Source organism: Onychomys torridus, chromosome 14, assembly GCF_903995425.1.
Source record: "Onychomys torridus chromosome 14, mOncTor1.1, whole genome shotgun sequence".
Taxonomy (NCBI): domain Eukaryota; kingdom Metazoa; phylum Chordata; class Mammalia; order Rodentia; family Cricetidae; genus Onychomys; species Onychomys torridus.
Window position 1 is genome coordinate 788,005 of NC_050456.1, and position 23,325 is coordinate 811,329.

The 23,325-nt window shown below is 38.4% G+C and overlaps 1 protein-coding gene across 1 annotated transcript in view; it reads left to right on the forward strand.

The window, feature by feature from the left end:
- Positions 1 to 23,325, forward strand: part of Cog5 (component of oligomeric golgi complex 5) — a 332,454-nt gene that overhangs the window by 156,824 nt on the left and 152,305 nt on the right. Inside the window, exon 8 of the mRNA XM_036205395.1 lies at positions 2,701 to 2,866. Within this exon, the coding sequence (XP_036061288.1) occupies positions 2,701 to 2,866 (166 nt within the window). The remainder of the gene's footprint in view (positions 1 to 2,700; positions 2,867 to 23,325) is intronic.

Sequence of the window (23,325 nt, forward strand, 5' to 3'; positions counted from 1 at the left end):
TCTCCTTTGATTTCCCCCCAGAAAAATTTGACTCCCACAAACCAAAATGTACACTAAATTTTTAATTGCAGTAAATAAATATAATAAAAGCTATCAGTTTAGTTGTTTTTAGGTTTATAATTCATTATTACTAGTACAATTCATACTTTCTACACTGTCCCACTCTTCCAAGTAGTTTTACAATGCCCTTTGTTGAGACTTTCTTATCATTTCTGTTAATTTAATGCTATCAGAGGAGCTATTAGCACTTGATTCGATGATGTGGCTGCTTGTAGGATGCTCATGCCCTGGACAGATGGCCACATACCCATGTGCATGTTGGTAGTACTATGTGGACTCAGAGTTATTAATAACAAAAAGGTAAAAAGAGGACATGGGGGGTTGGGGATTTAGTTCAGTGGTAAGGCCCTGGGTTCGGTCCTCAGCTCTGGCAAAAAAAAAAAAAAAAAAAAAAGGACATGGAGCTGGGAGGGACAGAAGATGGGGAGCACTGGAGGGAGCTGGAGGAAGGCAGCAGTGGGTGACTAATCAGTATAAATGTATGGAACTTTTTAAATTTATTTGGTTTTTTGAGACAGGGTTTCTCTGTGTAGCTTTGCGCCTTTCCTGGAACTTGCTTTGGAGACTAGGCTGGCCTCGAACTCATAGTAATCCACCTGTCTCTGCCTCCCGAATGCTGAGATTAAAGGCATGTGCCACTACCACCGCCCGGCTAAATGTATGGAAATGCATTCAGATTAGGATTTTCTTTTCATTTAATTTAAGAGTTCTTCAGACTAAGAATTTATTGTCCTTAAAAGATTTCATAAGAGAGAATATTTCACAATAGAAACAATTATCAGAGTGATTATACCTAAAATATACAGTGTGTACAAATATATAAGTGAAAATAAACAACCAGTTAAACAGTGGGCAATAAGGAATATATATTTTATATGCTCACCAAGAAAAAAAAACAAAAACAAAAACAAATGCCTTCCATGCATGGCAAAAGCAGCTTCCCTAGCTATTACAGAACAGACAATGACAACCATAGTGCTTACAGAAAGCAGTAACTACATTAGCGGCATGGCTATGTGGTTGTGGATAAGCTGATGGGGTATTTGCAGCTTCTGCAGTGTCTTTGGGAAGTATACCTTGTCTCTTAACACAAACCTTGCAGTGCCTTGTGACTCTACTCTGCTTTCACATAGCAGAAACACCTCTATGTATTTATTAACCAAGTGTTGAGTGTCCAAATGTTTATCCTAGTATTAATTATAATGCCTGCAATTGAAACAATTCAGATGATGTCCACAATAAAATAGGCAGACATTGCTAAACAGCAATAAACATCAATCAACTTCTGTTACATGAAACAACACAAAAGTATTACACACATAAGACAGTGAGCAAAGAGAGCCAGATTAAAAAATCATGTGATGTCAAGGTGACAAACAGAATTAATCTTGTGTCAGAAGTTATGATTGTGATAATATTTGGAGGGGTACAATTTGGGTAACCATAGACAGTTCAGAGGTGCTAACAATATTTAGGGTTAGGATGTATGCTTCATGTGACTGTGTGTACACACATGTATTGAGGGTGTACCTGTGTATGGATATACTAGTATGTAGTGATGTGTATGATGTAGGAGCCCAAAGGCTGATGTCAGGACATTATTATTCATGTTCTTTCACCTTATTCATTCAGGCTGGTCACACTTAGTAAGTTCTTAGTCACACTCAGAACTTACTGCTATATCTAGTCTTGCTGTCTCTCTACGCTTGCTCTAGGGATCCCCCATTTCCTTCCTGGGAAGCTGAAATTACAGGCGAGCTGCCATGCTCACTCAGATATCTGGGAATCTAGACTCCAGTCATTACATACAGGCAGTTGATACTTTAAATGTTGTGCCATATCATCTTGATAGAACACTTAATTTGAAATAATATTCATTTGCTTCTTTTTCTTGTACAATGAAAAAAATAAATCTCAAACATATTTCTTGTTTTTTTAAAGGCTTACTGTGATTTACTTCTGCTTCTACACCACCCCATCCTGTGTGTGTGTGAGCTCAGGAGCTATAATGCTTCATCAATTACTTTATCATTCAACATGAGTCAGTATCTATAAATTAAATTATCTCAGTTTTTATTCCAAACTAAGTTAAATAATTTCAGAAATTACTTCTGAAATCTACTGGCATTACTATAAAATAATACTACACCCTGCATGAGTATACACACACACATACACACACAGACACACACAGACACACAGACACACAGACACAGACACACAGACACACACACACACACACACACGTGTGTGTGTGTGTGTGTGTGTGTGTGTGTGTGTGTGTGTCTGTGTGTGTGTGTGCAAGATGGGGTTGGGGTAGACAAAGAGGTAAATCACAGTAAGCCTTAAAAAATAACAGGAAATGGTGTTTAAGATTTGTTTTCATTGAGTAACAAGAAAAGCAAATGAATATCATTTCAGACTAAATGTTCTATCAAGAAGTTATGACACAACAGTATATGTATATAAATAAAACTTGCCCCAAACTGCCTTTACCCTTACTTTGTTAACCTGGAAATACAGTAGTAACTGCTAAAGTGCCAGTTAAAGTTTTTGATTTTTTTTTTCCTTAAGATTTATATTGGTTTTTCTTATTTCCTATTCATATCTGTTTTCACCCCCATTTCAACTGTGTTTCAGAATCCAACTCAGGTTGGAACAGCTCTTCAGGTTTTCCATAATCTGGGGACTTTGAAGGACACTGTTACCAATGTTGTGGATGGTTATTGCGCTGCTTTGGAAGACAGTATCAACAATGCATTGGATGTCAAAGTTTTGACTCAGCCTTCCCAGTCAGCTGTGAGAGGTATGGGAATGGTTTATATTTAGCTCCTTTATTTATTTATAACTGAGAAGTTCTTTGAATAGTATGTCAGGCACTCATGTTTCAAAGCAATCTAATGACTCATTTTTTAGTAGACAAAAAAATAAGAGGAGAAATTATGTTTCAGAACTTATTTATAAGTTTTGTGTATAATCAGTGAATTGAACTGGCCACTTGGTATATTCAGAACCTCTAGATAAAGATGTCTAAGATGTGGCATCATTTAGTTGGAAGGAAACAGATATAAAAAAGAACAGATCATATTTTTCTTCCTAAAATCCCTATCCTGACATGTGCTTTTTATTGGGAAGGAAAACATCTTTAAGGAATGCCTTTTCTATGTTAGCTTTCTGGACTTTACCTTATAATTTTCCTACAGAAAAACAACAGTGGTTGAAGTAGTCAAAGTGGAGAAAACCCTTGGGAGCATGACAGCAATGACAGGGTGTAAAGAAAACAGCTGTGGAAGGTAGACTTTAGGAGGTCCACGGCCCTAACTTAATACTCTGACCTTCTTCCTGCTGCGATGTGTAGTGTCACTCATAGGTACAGCACACTTCTTCATAGAAGGTCAAAGAGCACTCATTGTATGTGTTTTTTCCTTCCTGTACTTCCGTCTTCCACTTCTTACCATGTAGTCTAGAAGAAAAGAGTGCTCAGCTTGTCGTTAAATTTCCACACTTCTCGATTTTGCTCAGTTCTAACTGCCTGTCAATTTTTCCTTCTCTGACTTTCATTTTCGTCGCACACTTGTCCTATTGTGTCATCTTTAGTAGACAGTCAAATATATCTTGACATTCCTTTTTTTTTAATTAAGGAAATTCCCCTCTCTTCCCTCGCCCCACCCTTCCAGCCTCCCTTCCTCAACCCACCCCACCAATCCCTCCTCCAAAAAGGTAAGGGAGTCAGCAGAGCCTGGTACATTCAGTAAGTACAAGTCAAAGCCCCTTCCCATGCATCAGGGCTGTGCAAGGTGTCCCACCATACATAATGGGCTCCAGAAAGCCAGCTCATGGGCCAGGGATAGATCCTGATCCTACTACTGTCTCACTTATGCAAAGGGCCTAGTCCAGTCCTATGGAGGCTCCACAGCTGGTAGTCTAAAGTTCATGAGTTCCCACTAGCTTGATTGTCATCTCTGTAGGTTTCCCCATCATGATCTCTATGCTCCTTGCTCATAGAATCCCTCTTCCCTCTCTTTGACTGGACTCCTGGAGCTCTGCCTGGTGCTTGGCTGTGGATCTCTGCATCTGCTTCCATCAGTTACTGGATGAAGGCTCTGTGATGACAATTAGGGTATTCACCAATCTGATTACTGGGGTAAGCCAGTTCAGGCACCCTCTCCACTATTGCTAGTAGTCTAATCTGGGGTCATCCTTGTGGGTTCCTGGGAACTTCCCTAGCACGTTGTTCCTCCCTATCTCCATGATGGATTCCTCTATAATGATATCTCTCATTGCTCTCTCACTCCATCCCTGTTTCAGCTCAACTATCCCATTTCCTTATGTTCTCATCCCCCATCCCCTACCCTCCATTGCCACCCCTCATCACCAGTTTACTCATTGGGATCTCATCTTTTTCTCCTTCCCAGGGTGATCTATGTGTACCTCTTAGGGTCCTGCTTGTTACCTAGCTTCTCTGGAGCTGTGGGTTGTAGTCTGGTTATCCTTTGTTTTACATCTGTTATACACTTATGAGTGAGTACATACCATGTTTGTCCTTCTGAGTCTGAGTTACCTCATTCAGGATGATATTTTCAAGTTTCATCCATTTGCCTGCAAATTTCATGCTGTCATTGTTTTTCTCTGCTGAGTATTACTCCATTGTGTATATGTACCACATTTTCTTTGTCCATTCTTTGGTTGAGGGGCATCTAGGTTATTTTCAGGTTCTGGCTTTTATAAATAATGCTGCTATGAACATACTTGAGAATGAGTCCTTGTGATATGATTGAGCATTCCTTGGGTATACGCCCAAGAGTAGTATAGCTGGATCTTGAGGAAGATTGATTCCCAATTTTCTGAGAAACCACCATACTGATTTCCTAAGTGGCTGTACAAATTCGCACTCTCACCAAGAGTGGAGGAATGTTCCCCTTGCTCTGCATCCTCTCCAACATAAGCTGTCTTCAGTGTTTTTTATCTTAGCCATTCTGACAGGTATAAGATGGTATCTCAGAGTCATTTTGATTTCCCTGATAGCTAAGGATTTTAAGCAATTATTTAAATGTCTTTCAGCCATTTGAGATTCTTCTGTTAAGAATTCTGTTTAGTCTGTAGCCAATTTTTTACTTGGATTGTTTGGTATTTTGATGTTTAGTTTCTTGAATTCTTTATATATTTTGGAGATCAGCCTTCTGTCAGATGTGGTGAAGATCTTTTCCCATTCTGTAGGCTTTCATTTTGTCTTGTTGACAGTGTCCTTAGCCTTCCAGAAGCTTTTCAGTTTCAGGAGGTCCCATTTATTAATTGTGGCTCTCAGTGTCTGTGCTGCTGGTGTTATATTTAAGAAGTGGACTCCATTCCCAATGTGTTCAAGGTGTGAATTAATGTCAGGGTCTTTAGTTATATTCCATTAGTCCACATGTCGGTTATTATGCCAGTACCAACCTGTTTTTATTACTCTATAGTAGAGCTTGAGGTCAGAGATGTTAATGCCTCTAGAGGTTGCTTTATTGTACAGTGTTGTTTCAGCTATCCTGGGTTTTTGTTTTTCCATATGAAGTTAAGTATTGTTCTTTCCAAGTCTGTGAAGAATTGTATTGGGATTGCACTGAGTCTGTAGATTGCTTTTGATAAGATTGCCATTTTTACTATGTTAATCCTACCTGTCCATGATCATGGGAGATCTTTCCATTTTCTGATATCTTCTTCAATTTCTTTCTTCAGAGACTTGAAGTTCTTGTCATATACATCCTCCACATGCTTAGATAGAGTTACCCCCAAGGTATTTTATGTTATTTGTGGCTATTGTGAAGGGTGTTGTTTCTCTGATTTCTTTTTTTTTTTTATTATGTGTTTTAATTTTATACATCAGCCATGGGTTCCCCTGTCCTCCCCCCTCCTGCCCCCACCCCCACCTTCTCCCAGGCCCTCCCCTCCATTCCCATGTCCTCTAGGACCAAGACACCCCTGGGGACTCATTTAAACCTGGTGGATTCAGTACAGGCAGGTCCAGTCCCCTCCTTCCAGGCTGAGCATGTGTCCCTGTGTAAGCCCAAGGTTCCAAACAGCCAGCTCATGCACCAAGGACAGGTCCCAGTCCCACAGCCTGGGAGCCTCCAAAGCAGATCAAGCTATTCAATTGTCTCACTTATCCAGAGGGCCTGATCCAGCTGGGGGCTCCACAGCTGTTGGTTCATAATTCATGTGCTTCCATTTGATTGGCTATTTGTCCTTGTGCTTTTTGCAATCTTGGATTCAACAATTCACACTCTTGCAGTCCCTCCTCTTTCTTGACAGTTGGACACCTGGAGCTCCACCTGGGGCCTGGCTGAGGATCTCTGCATCCACTTCCATCAGTTATTGGATGAGAGTTCCAAGACAACTGCTAGGGTGTTTAGTCATCTGATCACCAGACTAGGTCAGATCAGGCCCTCCCTCGACCATTGCCAGCAGTCTACAGAGGATATATCATTGTGGATTTCTGGGGACCTCTAGAATACTCTGCCTATTCCTGTTCTCATGTGGTCTTCATTTATCATGATCTGTTATTCCTTGTTCTCCCTTTCTGTTCTTGATCCAGCTGGGATCTCCTGCTCCCCTAAGCTTTCTTTCCTTCAAATCTTGCCCTTCATTACTCCCACTGTTGTCTAGGTTATTTATGTAGATCTTATCCATTTCTCTGTCATTGGGCAATCCCTGGGTCTTTCCTAGGGTCCCGTTTTCTAGGTAGCCTCGCTGGAGTTGTGTAGCAGTCTAGTCATCTTTGTTTTACATCTGGTATCCTCCTATGAGTGAATACATACCATGTTTGTCCTTCTGAGTCTGGGTTACCTCACTCAGGATGATTTTTTCCAGATCCATCCATTTGCCTGCAAACCTCATGATGTCATTGTTTTTCTCTGCTGAGTAGTACTCCATTGTGTATATGTACCATATTTTCTTTATCCATTCTTCAGTTGAAGGCTATCTAGGTTGTTTCAGGTTCTGGCTATTACAAACAATGCTGATATGAACATAGCTGAGCAAATGCCCTTGTGGTATGATTGAGCATTCTTTGGGTATATGCCCAAGAGTGGTATAGCTGGGTCTTGGGGGAGATGGATTCCCAATTTCCTAAGGAAGTGCCATATTGATTTCCAAAGTGGCTGTACAAGCTTGCATTCCCACCAGCAGTGGAGGAGAGTTCCCCTTGCTCCACATCCTCTCCAACATAAGCTGTCTTCAGTGTTTTTGATCGTAGCCACTCTGACAGGTATAAGGTGGTATCTCAGAGTCGTTTTGATTTGCATTTCCCGGATAATTAGGGATGTTGAGCAGTTCCTTAAATGTCTTTCAGCCATTTGAACTTCCTCTGTGGAGAATTCTCTGTTTAGTTTTATAGCTCATTTCTTAATTGGACTGTTGGGCATTTTGATGTCTAATTTCTTGAGTTCTTTATATATTCTGGATATCAGCCCTTTGTCAGATGTGGGGTTTGTGAAGACCTTTTCCCATTCTGTAGGCTGTCGCGTTGTCTTGTTGACTTTGTCCTTTGCTCTACAAAAGCTTCTCAGTTTCAACAGGTCCCATTGATTGATTGTTTCTCTCAGTGTCTGTGCTACTTCTGTTATATTTAGAAAGTGATCTCCGGTGCCAATGCGTTCAAGAGTACTTCCTACTTTCTCTTCTATCAGGTTCAGAGTAACTGGATTTATGTTGAGGTCTTTGATCCACTTGGACTTAAGTTTTGTGCACGGTGACAGATATAGATCTATTTGCAGCCTTCTACACATTGACATCCAGTTATACCAGCAACATTTGTTGAAGATGCTTTCTTTTTTCCATTGTACATTTTTGGCTTCTTTGTAAAAAATTTTATGTTCATAGGTGTGCGGGTTAATGTCAAGGTCTTCAATTCGATTCCATTAGTCCACATGTCAGTGTTTATGCCAGTACCAAGCTGTTTTTATTACAGTAGCTCTATAGTAGAGCTTGAGGTCAGGGATTGTGATGTTTCCAGAGGGTGTTTTATTGTACAGGATTCTTTTGGCTATCCTGGGTTTTTGCTTTTCCATATGAAGTTGAGTATTATCCTTTCCAGATCTGTGAAGAATTGTGTTGGTAATTTGATGGTGATTGTGTTAAATCTGTAGATTGCTTTTGGTCAGATCGCCATTTTTACTATGTTAATCCTGCCTATCCATGAGCATGGGAGATCTTTCCATTTTCTGACATCTTCTTCAATTTCTTTTTTCGGAGACTTAAAGTTCTTGTCATATAGGCCCTTCACATGCTTAGTTAGAGTAACCCCAAGGTATTTTATATCATTTGTGGCTATTGTAAAGGGTGATGTATCTCTGATTTCCTTCTCAGCCTGTTTGTCTATTGTACATAGGAGGGCTGCCGATTTTTTTGAGTTGATCTTGTATCCTGCAATGTTGCTGAAGGTTTTTATTACCTGTATCAGTTCCTTGATTGAATTTTTGGGGTCACTCATGTATACTATCATGTCATCTGCAAATAGGGAGAGCTTGACTTCTTCCTTTCCAATTTGTATCCCCTTAATCTCCTTATGTTGTCTTACAGCCCTGGCTAGAACTTCAAGTACTATATTGAATAAGTAGGGGGAGAGGGGACAACCTTGCCTTGTTCCTGATTTTAGTGGTATTGCTTTGAGTTTCTCTCCATTTATTTTGATATTGGCTGTTGGCTTGCTGTAGATTGCCTTTATTATGTTTAGATATGTTCCCTGTATTCCTGATCACTCCAAGACCTTTATCATGAAGGGGTGTTGGATTTTGTCAAATGCCTTTTCTGCATCTAGTGAGATGATCATGTGGTTTTTTTCTTTGAGTTTGTTTATGTGGTGTATTACATTGACGGACTTTCGTATGTTGAACCACCCTTGCATCCCTGGGATGAAGCCTACTTGATCATGGTGGATAATTGTTTTGACGTGTTCTTGGAGTCTGTTCACCAGAATTTTATTGAGTATTTTTGCAACAATGTTCATGAGGGAGATCGGTCTGTAGTTCTCTTTCTTTGTTACATCTTTGTTTGGTTTAGGAATCCGGGTAATTGTAGCCTCATAGAAGGAGTTTGGTAATATGCCTTCTGCTTCTATTGTGTGGACCAATTTAAAGAGTATTGGTATTAAGTCTTCTTTGAAGATCTGGTAGAATTCTGCAGTCAAACCATCTGGTCCAGGGCTTTTTTTGGTTGGGAGACTTTTAATGACTGATTCTATTTCCTTAGGGATTATTGGACTATTTAAATGGTTTATCTGGTCTTGATTTAACTTAGGTATGTGATACCTATCCAGAAAATTATCCATTTCTTTTAGATTTTCCATTTTTGTGGAGTAGAGGTTTTTGAAGTATGACCTGATAATTCTCTGGATTTCGTCATTGTCTGTTGTTATGTCCCCCTTTTCATTTCTGATTTTGTTAATTTGAATAGTATTGGTATTACCTCATCCTTGAAATTCTGGTAGATTTCTGCACTGAAACCATCTGATTCTGGGATTTTTTTTGTTGGGAGACTTTTAATGACTGTTTCTATTTCCTTGGTGGTTATTGGTCTATTTAAATAGTTTATTTGGTATTGATTTAACTTTGGTATGGGGTACCTATCCAGAAAATTGTCCTTTTATGTGATCTCAATTTAATTTGGATATGTTGTACCTGTCTAGAAAATTGTCCATTTTTTTTAGATTTTCCAGTTTTGTGGAGTACGTTTTTGAAGTATGACCTTATGTTTGGATTTCTCATTATTTGTTGTTATGTCTCCCTTTTCCCTTTTGATTCTGTTAATTTGTATGTTTTCTCTCTGCCTTTGGGTTAGTTTGGATAGGGGTTTGTCTATATTTTTTTATTTTCTCAAAGAACCAACTCTTTGTTTCATTGATTCTTTGTATTGTTCTCTTTGTTTCTATTTTATTCATTCTAGCTCTCAATCTGATCATTTCCTGGCATCTATTCCCTGGGTAAGTTTGCTTTTTTTTTTTTTTTTTTCCTAAAACTTTTAAGGTATGGTGTTAACTCACTATTGTGAGATTTCTCTAACTTCTTTATGTGGGCATTTAGTGCTATGAATTTTTCCCTTAACTCTGCTTTCACAGTGTCCCTTAAGTTTGGCTATGTTGTACCTTCATTTTCATTGAATTCTAGGAAATCTTTATTCTCTTTCTTTATTTCTTCCTTGACCCATTGGTGATTCAGTTGAGCATTGGTCAGTTTCCATGAGTTTTTAGGCTTTCTGTAATTTTTGTTGTTGTTGAAATCTAACTTTAAGCCATGGTGATTTGATAAAATACAGGAGGTTATTCCAATTTTTTTGAATCTGTTGAGATTTGCTTTGTGACCGAAGATATGGTCAGTTTTAGAGAAGGTTCCATGAGATGTTGAGAAGATATTATTATCTTGTGTATGGGTAGAATGTTCTACAGAACTTGTCTGTTAAGTCTATTTGAGTCATTTGAGTAATAACATCTGTTAGATCCCTTATTTCTCTGTTAAGTTTCATTCTGGCAGATCTGTCCATTGGTCAGAATGGGGTGTTGAAGTCTCCTACTACTAGTATGTGGTGTTTGATGTGTGGTTTAAGCTTTAGTAATGTTTCTTTTACATACATGGTTGTCCTTGTATTTGGGGCTTAAATTTTCAGAATTTAGACTTCATCTTGATGGATTTTTCCTGTGATGAATATGTAATGCCCTTCCTGCTCTCTTTTGATTGTTTTTAATTTGAAATCTATTTTGTTAGGTATTAGGGTAGCTACACCAGCTTTTTTCTTGATTGGAAAGTCCTTTCCCATCCTTTTTTTCTGAGGTAGTGTCTGTCTTTGAAGTTGAAGCATGTTTCTTTTATGCAGCAGAAGTATGGATCCTGTTTTCATACCCATTCTGTTAACCTGTTTCTTTTTATAGGCGAATTGAGTCCATTGATATTAAGGGATATTAATGGCCAGTGTTTGTTGATTTCTGTTATCTTTTAGTGGTAGTGTGTGTGTATTTCCCTTCTTTGGGATTTACTGCTGTGGTGTTATCTATTGCCTATGTTTTCATGAGTGCATCTAACTTCCTTAGCTTCGAGTTTTCCTTCTAGTGCTTTCTGTAGGGCTGAATTTGTAGATAGGTATTGTTTAAATCTGGTTTTCTCTTGGAATGTCTTGTTCACTCCATCTATGGTGACTGAAAGTTTTGCTGGGTATAGTAGTCTAGGCTGGCATTTGTGGTCCCTTGGTGTCTACATCATGTCTATACAGGACCTCCTGGCTTTCAGAGTTGCATGTTATTCTGATGGATCTGCCTTTATAAATCACTTGGCCTTTTTCCTTTGCTGCTCTTCATATTCTTTCTTTATTCTGTATGCTTAGTGGTTTAATTATTATGTGGACTTTGGGGTGGGGGGCGTCTAGTCTATTTGGTGTTCTATAAGCTCCTTGCATCTTTATGGGTATTTCCTCCTTTAAATTGGGAAACTTTTCTTGTATGATTTTGTTGAATATATTTTCTGTGCCTTTGAGTTGGTATTCTTCTCTTTATTCTATTCCTATCATTGTTAGGTTTGGTTTTTTCATGGTGTCCCAGATTTCCTGGATGTTTTGTGTTATAACTTTTTGCCTTTAGTGTATTTTTTGACTGACAAATCTATTTCCTCTATTGTAGCCTCCATGCCAGAGATTCTCTCTTCCATCTCTTTTATTCTGTTGGTTATGCTTGCATATGTGCTTCCTGTTTGTTTACTTAGATTTTCTATTTCCAGCATTCCCTTGATTTGTGTTATCTTCATTTCTTCTGTTTCAAATTTTAAGGTATTGAATTGTTGTCTTCACCTTTTTTATTGCTTTTTCTTGATTTTATTGGCTTTCTTTAAATTATTTATTGCTTTCTTCCCATTTTTTGTTTGTCTTTTCCTCAATTTCATTAAGGGAATTTTTCATTTCCTTTAATGGCCTCTATAATCTTCATAAAGTTATTTTTAAGGTCACTTTCTTTTGCTTCTTCTATGTTGTGATGTTTAGGTCTTACAACTGTAAACTGCTAGGTTCTGGTGATGCCATATTGCTCTTTATACTGTTGTATGTATTTTTACACTGGAGTCTAACCCATCTCTTCCTTCAATAGGTGGAAGAGGTGCCTGTGTCTGAGCAAGCTGCTCTTGGTCCAATCTGTGCTTGCTGTATCTGTATCTCAGGTTGCCTCTCTTGGTCCAGTCTTAGCTGTTGGTCTAATTGGTGCTGGCAGATTCTGTGTCTCAGGGAACTGCTCTTCGTCCAAATCAGAGCTGGTGGATTCTATGTTTCAGGAAGCCGCTGAGGTCACAGGGGGATGGGTGAATTTGGGGTGGGGCATGGGTATTGTAGATTGCAGGGTCCAATGGGGGCTCTTGGTGGGGAAGCCAACCCACAAAAGTCTTCCCTGCTGGACAGCCACTGGGACAGTGATGATTGAGGGTTCCCGGGCACAGGTTGTATCCCACGGCCTAGGTCCTACCTAGAGGCAGGAGTTGGGTGGGAGAAGAGTTAATCACCTCTTTGACTTCTCTTTCTTTGACTCTGCTATCTCATTTTACTACTCTACCAAAAAATTCCCACATTATTATCTGTAGTAACTGCATCATTTTCCTCCATGTTTTTATTGAAGGCACTCTAACAATTTCAGAGTAGTCCTGAACTTAAACAAAAATGACCATGTAGATTAATGATACTTCTACTGCATAAATAATATAAAAGGATTTCATCTTTGCTGGGCGGTGGTGAAGCACACCTTAGCTACACCTTAGCTACAGAATGAGTCCCTGGACAGCCAGAGCTACACAGAGAAACGTACTTGAGAAACACACACATACACACACACACAAAATCCACTTTTGTACATGACCTTAAGCAAAACTGAATTCATAGCTCCTGAATGAATCACACCAAGAAAAAAGGAACTCAAGAATCTTAAATCTAAACTTGATTTTTAAAGGTATGCTTCAGCCTCTGAATAGGTCCATATTCATACAGTTACCAAAGGAGTTGGTTGAAAAGAAATCACCAAAGGAGATTTTCATCTCAAGTTTTGCTAGCAATTATTTTCAGAAAGTTTGATATAATGTTTAAATTTCCAAGAGCTGTTTAACCTCATTCCCTCTTTTGTTGTTAAGAACAGGGGAAAAAAATGAAAGCAATTATTCATATATTGTCAATCATAATGTAAGCCTGTTTTATAGAAAGAATAAAGGGTTTTAAAGCTGCCTTTTTATCATCAATTGAGAAGTGGATATCATGACATAATGTAAAAACTTTAAGCACTTGTTCTTCATCTTCTTAAAGAATAAGTATCTTTATTTTTAATATGAAATGGTTTTCTTGTTAATATTCTCTTATGTTTAGGTTACATAGAGTTATTTTAAATACTTATTAAAGTCATCGAGTATGGTGGAGCATTACAGCTCTTGTACATAGTTTAGGGCAAAGATTTTTATAGTATAAATTTTCTATAGATTTAATATCAAATAATATTTTTTGAAATATTACTTTGAATATATAAATAACACAGAAATGCATAAAGGTAGAATAGTGTTGGATGCATTTAGATCTAGGATCCATGAGTGTAAACAGAGGCTTTTTTCTATCCTGCCCTGTCCCAAGGCCACTTCTAAAAAAATCACTCAGAGGCTTGATATTAGTTATAAATGCTTGGCCTATTGTTCAGGCTTATTACAAACTAACTCTTACAACTTACATTAGCCCATTTCTATTAATCTATGTATTGCCACGTGGCTGTGGCGTTACCGGTCTGCTGGTATCTTGCTCCTTGGGCAGCTGCATGGCGTCTGCCTTGACTGCACCCTTCTTTTTCATGCATTCAGTTTGGTTTTCCCATCTAGCTATATTCTGCCTTGCCATAGACCAAAGCAGCTTTATTCATCATCCAATCAAAGCAACATATATTCACAGCACACAGAAGGACATCCCACATCATTTTCACTTTTCTGTCTAATTAAAAAGGAAGGTTTTAACTTTAACATTATAAAATTATATATAACAAACAAGTATCAAGCAAGAATAATAATAGTCTATTTGTATTTGGCAAAATTAAAGAAAATATTCTATCATCTATTCTATCATCGTCTAAAGTTTCATCTCTAGTTAACCTTTTATCATAACGAAGGAAAACTATAATAATAACTATGTAGTCTTCAACTCCATCAAAGACCTCAGAAGGATATAATATTGCCAGAGTAAACAGGAAGTGCATTGTAGCCAGCTTCAAAAATCTAGAAATGATAGAGACATTTGGCTGCCTGCACAGGCACCCAAAATTCTTCTGTAACATTGAGGCATCTGTCTTCAGCCTACAGACCTAGAATGTCTGGCAGGTTTCTGAGTGAAGCAGGGAATTTGAAGAACTGCCCCACATATTTTGGCAAAATTCATCAGTCGCTTTCTTCTGTGTCCTGCAAAATATCTGGCAGTTTCTTCTGTGAAGCAGGAATCCGAAGGACTGTCCCACCTTGTTTTGCCAATGTTCAGGAGTCACTTTCCTGTGGGTCAGGCATGTCCCATTTATATAGCATATTGTCAAGCAGTCCAGGCAAGACCAGTTTCTTGCCCAAATGGCTAGGCTTGCCACATTGAAAGCAAACTCCATAAGGAGCTTCTTTGATACCCATCATTCTCTTGAAGTAATTGATGCTGTCAGGAGCAGACGTGTCTCACAGTCAAGAAAAGTTTTAAGTTCTTAAAACATTTTTAAATGCCATATTCTGTAGGTCTTTGAAGTGTTTGAAGATTATCTATCCATCTGAAATATATCTCTGCATGTCTGGAAAACCTAACTAACATGTATTTCTTAACTATACTTTACATATTTAATTGATCTGCATAAACATAATACCTTAAACAAGAGTAGAAATATACAGAGTATAACAAAATTGACCTTAAATTTGTATCAATAAACCAAAATCTATATCAATGTAAAGTATTTCGAGATTAATAGTTGTTTTTGGATTAAAGTCGATTCAATAATCTACCTCTTTTTTATTATCATAATAATCTACCCCTTCCCCCATCATTTGTATATCATATCCCTGTAGCTAGAGTTTTCCTGCCTGGCCCAGTCAGGACAAATCTCTCTCACCCACCAGTCCCACAGTCTCTCAGACCCAACCAAGAAAGCACACAGAAACTTACATTGTTTAGAAACTATGGCCGTGGCAGGCTTCTTGCTATCTGCTTCTTCTATTTTAAATTAACCCATTTCTGTTAGTCTATACTTTGTCACATGGCTTGTGGCTTACCGGTGTCTTTACATGTTGCTTTTCATGGCGGCGGCTGGCAGTGTCTCTCTCCAGTCTTCTACTTCCCAGAATTCTCTTCTCTCTTGTCCCACCTATACTTCCTGCCTGGCCACTGGCCAATCAGAACTTTATTTACACAGAGCAATATCCACAGCATATTCCCCTTTCTTCTTTAGAAAGAGATCCACTAAGACCATTAACCACTTATAACTAGCCCCCTTTAAATGAAAACAAACATTCATAAACAGTATTTTGAGATCTTGGGTGTAGTTTTCTATACTACTTCCTGCTGACTGGGTGATCCTAATAAAATTTAGAATTATAGTCAAGTCCTGACTGTGGTATTTTGTGTGGTTTGTCATCTCAGCCAGAATCCTTGAAGCTGCTGTGGATGTTGGATCACCTGGGCCATCGTTTCCTTTGGAGACCTTTCAGGAGGTCTTGCTCAATCAAACCTGATTTTCTGTAGCTTGGAATGAAACCATAGCCTCTCATTTCCTGTGTAAACAAAAGCAAAACCTCCTTTCCAAAGTAACCTATCTTTGACTTAAACCTTGGAATCAAGATATGCAGGTTGATTTAATCTAGCAGCCTCTGCAATCAAATGTCTTATAGCAGTTAAAAAAAAAAAACCTCAAAGACAACATAATAATATACATAATCCAGACTTTCTGTGCATTTTCTATCCTCACTTGGCTCATTTTCTTTATACTTGTATATGTATTTTCTCTTTTTTCTGTCAAGCCTAAGCACATCTCTCTTTTTTTTTTTTTTTTTTTTTTTTTTGAGCTGAGGATCGAACCCAGGGCCTTGCTCTTGCTAGGCGAGCGCTCTACCACTGAGCTAAATCCCCAACCCTAAGCACACTGTGACCCATGCTGAATCTGTTTTTACTTTGTTTCTTAACACTTTGTCTATATGAGCATAAACCTTAACCCGCCCCACAGCAGCTGCCAGAGCTTGTGCTGATAGCTTAAGCCTGCAGGGATCAGCCAGGAGAAACCTCTCTGTACTGCGGAAGCCTGCTGTGTGGCTTGGCTCATGGTGGATCCTATTTCATGGGAACCACAGCTGGCATGAGAGACTAGGAAGCCTAGTGTGGCTCCATTTCTGTGTAATAGAACCTTTTTAAAGCTTTCTTAGGTTTTATGTGGCATGTTGGGCACCATTTGTAAATGGAGGCTTTTTTCTGTCCTGGCCTCTCCTGAGGCCACTTGTAAATAATCACTCAGATGCTTGAATAATAGTTATAAATGCTTGGCCTATTGCTTAGGCTTATTACTAACTAACTCTTACAACTTAAATTAACCCATTTCTATTAATCTATGTATTGCTATATGGCTGTGCCATTACTGGCTGGCTGGCATTTTGCTCTTTGGGCAGCTGGTCACATCTTTCTCAATTCCACCCTTCTTTCTCCATATATTCAGTTTGGTTTTCCCGCCTAGCTATATTCTGCCCTGCTGTAGGCCAAAGCAGCTTTATTTATCAATTAATAAAAGCAACATATATTTGCAGAATACAGAAGAACATCTCAAATCATATGAGGCTGAGGCAGGAAGATAGTTCATGTTTGAGACTTCCTAGGCTACATGGTGAGATCCTGTCTCAGAAAAATACAAAACTACAACAAAACTCAAGTTTGCTTGCAAACTTGGAAGATAGCTATGTAGCTATGAATAAGACACATTATAGGACCACATATTCAGTAAACATATGAAAGACATTCAACATCTTTTTAGGGGATAAACTAGTGACTAGAAACATGCAAATTAAGCAAGATACTATTTTCTCTTATTTAGTTAGCCAAAGTCTAAGAAATAGCTATTAGAGGAGAGCAAAAACCCAGTATTCATACTGTGGATAAGTACAATGGTTCTGTCTCCCAACCTTAGCAGTTTGATTTCTTAGGTTAAAATTGTGTGTTCCTTATTTTCCTAACTCCTCTATAAGGATATGTCCTAGAGGAATCTGCTACATATGTATAAGTTTAAAAATAAGATTGTTTTGTGTAAGTGTATGATGTGTGAGGTGTTAGTGCACGTGTCTGGTAGCATGTGGAAATCAGGAAGACTCATGAAGTACTCTCCTTCCTCCTTTATCTCTGTGCTGGGGATTGAAATCAGGGCATCAGGTTTGTGTAGCAACGCTTTTACCCACCTGCCCACTTCACTGGTCCAAGAATTTCTGTTGCATTACTGTGTGTAGCAGTGAAAATAATCTGTGTTCAAATGGAAAAGTGGGTAAGCTTTTAAAGAATATAGCACTGTAAATAAGTCTCAAAAACAGATCCCAAGAAAGGAAGTTGCAGAAAGGTACATGTCTAAAGCCCCAGAATGTGACAGTTTATGCTATGTGTTGTTTTGGATATGTACATGTACACTAAAAACTTAAAATTGTGGTATGATAATTCTAAATTAATGAGTTCTTTTGCTCTGGAGAAAGAGTAAAGGAAACAGGACTAGGGAAGAACAAATGGAATATTATTTTATTTTCAGTTGTGTTTCTTAAACTTGTGGCTAGTATTCACGGGATTTTTCTCTGTGTGCTATTTTTTTACATCTGTTTATTTTGTGTATGTGTATGTACATGGGCACACACATACTGCAGTATGTGTTGATGTCAGAAAAAAACTTATAGAAGTAGATTGGCTCTCTCCTTCTACCAAGTGGGACCTAGGGATCAAACTCGGCTCATCAGGCTTGGTGACAAGTGCATTAACCCACTGAGCCATCTTGTCAGTCCTCATATGATTTTTCATATGTTGAAGTATTTTATTATTCTTGAATCTGGTTTTTACATTTTTTTTCACTGTATTTTAAATGGTTTGATTCTCATCTACAGTCTTTTAAACATGAATTCTCTATTTCTACATTCATCTCTTCCTTCTGTGGATTTCACCATATAATTGATTTTTTAAAAAATGCTTTATAGACACTGTTTTTGGAGTTATCACATGGTTGGTAGTAGTTTTTGTCCTTGTATTTAAATAGTTTGAGCAGATATAAATTTTCACTTATACTTTCTTTCCCTTAGAAGTTTGCAACTTTTTGTGGCTCAATTTGTAATGTTTGTCTTCCTTACTGAACTAAGAAAATAATTGAAGTAGAAATTTAGGAGATAAACCTGATCTAAGGAAATAACATCACTGTAATCACCTCAGAATGACTTTGTGGTCAATGTTAGCCTGCCCTGCTTCACTGACACTGATAGTGTGAGTCAGAATTCACCCTTGTGCACACAAGGGTTTAAAAGCAGATAAGAAGAGGCTTGGTTTTTTGCTCTGAGTCACTCCTCTTCACATGTGAAGGTCAAGTGATTGGTAGGGAAAGAAGCAAAATATGTTGTGTCTGTTTCTTCCCCAGGTAAGAGATGAGGCCTTGGAAATAGAGTCCCCCTACATAGACAATTTGTGTGTGTGTGTGTGTGTGTGTGTGTGTATGCACATATGTGGGTGGGTATGCTCTAGTGCATGTATGTGTAAAGGCCAGAGGTTGATGTTGAAAAGTCTTTTTGTAACTTCTCCACCTTACTGTTTGTGACAGTGCTCCCTACTGAACCTGAAACTCCCGGTGCTAGAGTTATTGGCACATGGTGCCATGCCTGGCTTTTAAGTAGGTTCTGGGGAACTAAGTCTAGTGCTCATGCTGGTTGTGACCATGTTCCCCTCTGTGTCATCTCAGTAGCCTGGTAATATGTTTCCTGTGCATGTCCTGATGGCTTTTCCTTATTCTTAAGTTGAGTAACTTTTAGGCCTTACTTTGGAGTTGGATGCTGTGTGCCAATTGTTTTTTGTTAGTTTTCAGTTAGATTTCAGTTTTGGTTATTTTTGTGCTCTAGAACTTTATACATATCTGGTACATCATATGTTTGTTTTCTATGCTTAGTATCTTTTCTATAGTTATTTTAATATTATTGTATTTTACTTCATCTTGTATGATTTCTTCTTGCCTATTTCTTAGGTTTGTGTTCTTACCTCTGTTCTTTAGGATTTTGGGTTGTTTTTACTGTCATCTTTATTTCTGGTGTTTATGAGAGGATGTTTTCTGTAAGTGCTCTGAGATATCAGACAGCTCTCTACTACTGTGACAAAATATCTGAGTAAAGCAACTGAAAGGAGAAAGGGCTTATTTTGGGCCAGTTTCAGAAGTTCAGGGCATGGTCATTTGGCTCTGTTGTTTCTGGACCATGGTAAGGTTAAGGGCATCGTAGTGGGGAGCGTTAACTCAGCCAATAGAGTGATCTTTATGACCCAGTCATTTCCTCAGAATAATGCTGCATTGGGGACCAAGCCATTGGAAGAGACATTTCAGATTCAAATTGCAGAATTGAGTGATCCTTCTTGTTTCTTTTGAAATTATGTTTATTTGCTATGTTTATCATTGTCTTACTCTCCTCTCCCTCTAGTATCTATGTTCAGTTGAGGGTTGCCTTTGTTTCTGATTATCTTTGAAGCATATCTTCCCATTTGGGTCCATTTGAGAACGTTGTGTCACCCCAGTAAAGCTGCTGAGGTCTTTTTTTCTGTTTTTGAAATTTAGTATTCTCAACTTCCCCCAACACTTTCTTCTCAAGAACTTCACTCCCAGTATCTCCCACGATTGAGGGTCAGTTCTTGTGTAAGTATCACTTTATTGTGGTTTATGTTTTACTTTTCTTCTGTATCATGCTGCAATGTTGAACAATTCTTCTTTCTTGACCCATCCATGCCTGTAGATTTTAGCTCTAACAAAAAGTCAGTAGGCAGTTTATATAGATTCTTATTGGTGATTTGTTTTCAGGAGACTATTAGCCGTAAGCCTATTTATTTTACTGTAATAGGAGATAACTAATAAATGAAAGTTATAGTTAACTCATATTTGCCATTATGAGCCTGTAGCCACCCCTTTTCTCTCTTGCACAAACCCATGTTTTGTTTGAGCTCCTTTATTCACTACACATAGGTCCTTATATTCAATTCTGTCATCTGTAAAATAGAATTAAATTCAGTTGCAAACCATGTGAACATCAGGCAGGTGAATTAGGTCAGTGGCTAAAGTGTGTGTCTTGCAAGCCTGATGGTCTAATTTTTCTCTGGAACCTTTGTGAAGGTGGAACCACAAAGATTTCCTTTTACTTTATATGCATACCATAACATGCGTGTAATTTTTCTTACACATCATAGACACAATAAAAACTGTAAAAAAATTAAACAATACTTTGAAATTTGAGAAAATGCCTTTGTTGGTTGTTGATTAGGTTTCTGTTGACTTGAAACAGAGTCACCTGGGAAGAGGGAATCTCAGTTGAGGAATTGCCTCCATCAGACTGGCCTGTGGGCATGTCTGTAGTACATTTTCTTACCTAGTCAATGATTGATGTAGGAGAGTTCAGCTCATTAAGGGTGGTGCCACACCTGGCAAATAGTCCTGGGTTGTATAAGAAAGCAGGCTGAGCAAGCTATGGGGAGCAAACCAGTAAGCAGCACTCCTCCATGGTCTTCTCTTCCATTCTTTTCTTGAGTTTCCCTCCAGGATGGTCTATAACTTGTGAGCTAAAATAAACCATTTCTTCTCCAAGTTGTTTTTGGTCATGGTTTTATCACATCAATAGAGGGGCAGACTAGGACAGTCAGCCAGAATAATGGCTTAGAGATTCACTTTACTCTGCTTCTAGACTTTGCCAAAGTTCACATATTCCTGGCATCTTTCCCATGAATTCCTAGTGTCAATAACGAGCACCATCATCCCATGACCTAACTATTTTCATAGAAAGTCTGTCTCAAGTTCTGTTTCACTAAGGAAATGTGGATTATGTAACTTCATACAGACTTCCTAAGTCAAAATTCAGACAAGAGTCCAGCATTCTATAATTTACCTTCTATGTTAGAGTTTTGTCACTTGAATAATGTCTGAGAAAGAGAGAGAGAGACAGAGACACACAGAGAGAGAGACAGAGACAGAGACAGAGATTGATTTTAAAAGCTCTTATGTTGAGTCATATTTTCAGAGGTTTCATTCCATGCTCATTGCTTCACCTTAGGTGAGGCTGAACATCATAGTAGCGAGTGTGTGGTAGAGGAAAGCACCTCAACTCCTGACTGCCAGGAAGTAGGGAAGAATAACAAGAAGGAGCCAGAGTCAAGGTAACCCATTCAAACTCATGCTCCCAGTGACCCACTTCCTCTGGCTCCCAGTTGTATGCTTAGAGTTTTTAAACCATTAATGGATAAGATCATTGAATAGGTTAGATTCCCTCATGAGCTAATCATCTCTAGAAGCACCATTACAGGTATGTTCAGAGATGTGCTTTACTAATCTCTGCCTATTTTCTAATTAAGTTGACAGTAGAGGCTACTCCTCAAAACTGCCTTTCAGATCATTTTGGGGATCCTAAGTTTGAGGATCATTGTCCTTCTTAGATCATTCTATCTTTCCATCATCTCTCCCTTATCTCTAAAATTTTCCACTTCCTTTGCACCTCCCATTAACTCACCTCTTCCAGTATCCCTTATGTGTTTTCTGTAGTCATTGGAAATACTCTGATTTGGAACCAAATCCTAACAGTCATTAAAAGAGGAAGCACACCTCTCAGGTGATTAAGTAACTATGTGCACTCTCAAGATTCACTAAGTAGGAAATCTCTTGTCCATTTCATAGTTGTGCTTACAAATGATTTTTAAAGCAGTTTCCCACTAAAGGCTCATTTGTCAGTTATCTGGTCTCTTCTTCCTTTTAATTTATCAATGGCATTTGGCTTGAGTGCTTCACAATGAAGTTGAAGGGTTTATCTGATTCTTTATTTCTTCTAAGTAAATTATTTTCCTACTTTTTGTTTGTTCTGAATCTTGCTAGCTTTCAAAAGAAGAGAATATCATTAACTAGAAATCATCCATAAGTGGTTTTTTTTTTTATTTCAGGAACTCTTAGCTTCTTTTATTACTTTAATAAACCCAAATTTATGACATAGCTTATTGTGTGTCTTGAGTCTGTTGAATCTTACCAATGAAGGCGTACATTTATTTCAAATATTCTTTTCCTTCCTTTAGGTTGGCATTCTCTTTACTCAGTTGGTTATTTCAATCATGATTATATTATCATCAATGCAACATACGTATCTTGTGACCATAAAAATCTTTATGTGCTGGTTTCCTCAACAATGTATCATGAGAAAAATAATTGAAAAAGAAGAAGAAATATTAGTTTTGTCTCAATAAGAGAGCAGCAGACTCAGAGCAAGCATTCAGTTCAGGAGAGCCTGCTTACTATCTGGGGTTTCCTTTTGTAGGTCCAGCAGAAAGACTAGTCATTTGCTAAGGGTGGGTATAGGTGCTATTTGATTAATAGACTTGGGTTACATACTACTTTATTTATTGTGCATGCACTTTCCCAGGATGTATCTGGTTTTAATCGTATGTATGTCCAATCATGAATATGTATAAATAGGAGATGGTAAATAGAAGATTTTTGCTAAAAGTTCACTCAGAGGAAACAGTTTGCCTTATTGTGTATGTGCCCAAAACCAGTCCAGGCTGCACCAACCCATTGCTCCGAGTTTCCAGATATTCCAGAATGTGATTGACCACAGAAGGGGAGCCACTAAGAGGTTCCTAGGAAGAAGCCACTTATTCCATTGTTTGTAGCAGGGTGTCCATACAGCTCAATGAAGGTCACAGGTTGGGAAGAAAAGAGGTGTGTACATAGCTCAAGCTAGGCAGAGTCACTGGATACTAAGCTTCCTCTGTCCTTGCCTACCTCAATTATGCAAAAAATGTCATGGTAGCAGGAGTTTGTGGTAGAAAAGGTTATTCCCCTCATGGCAACCAGAAATCAAAAGGAGAGAGAACAGGGAGCCAGGGATAAAATATGTCCTGCAAAGGCATGTCCCACAGTGATGTTCTTTTAATCAGGCCTACCTTTTTAAGTTTCTGCTGATTCCCAGAGTGCTGGGGGCTTAAACTTTGAGGACATGACCCTTTAAGGGGCAATCTAATTATTACATCCCATCTCTGGCTCCAGAATGGGCCACA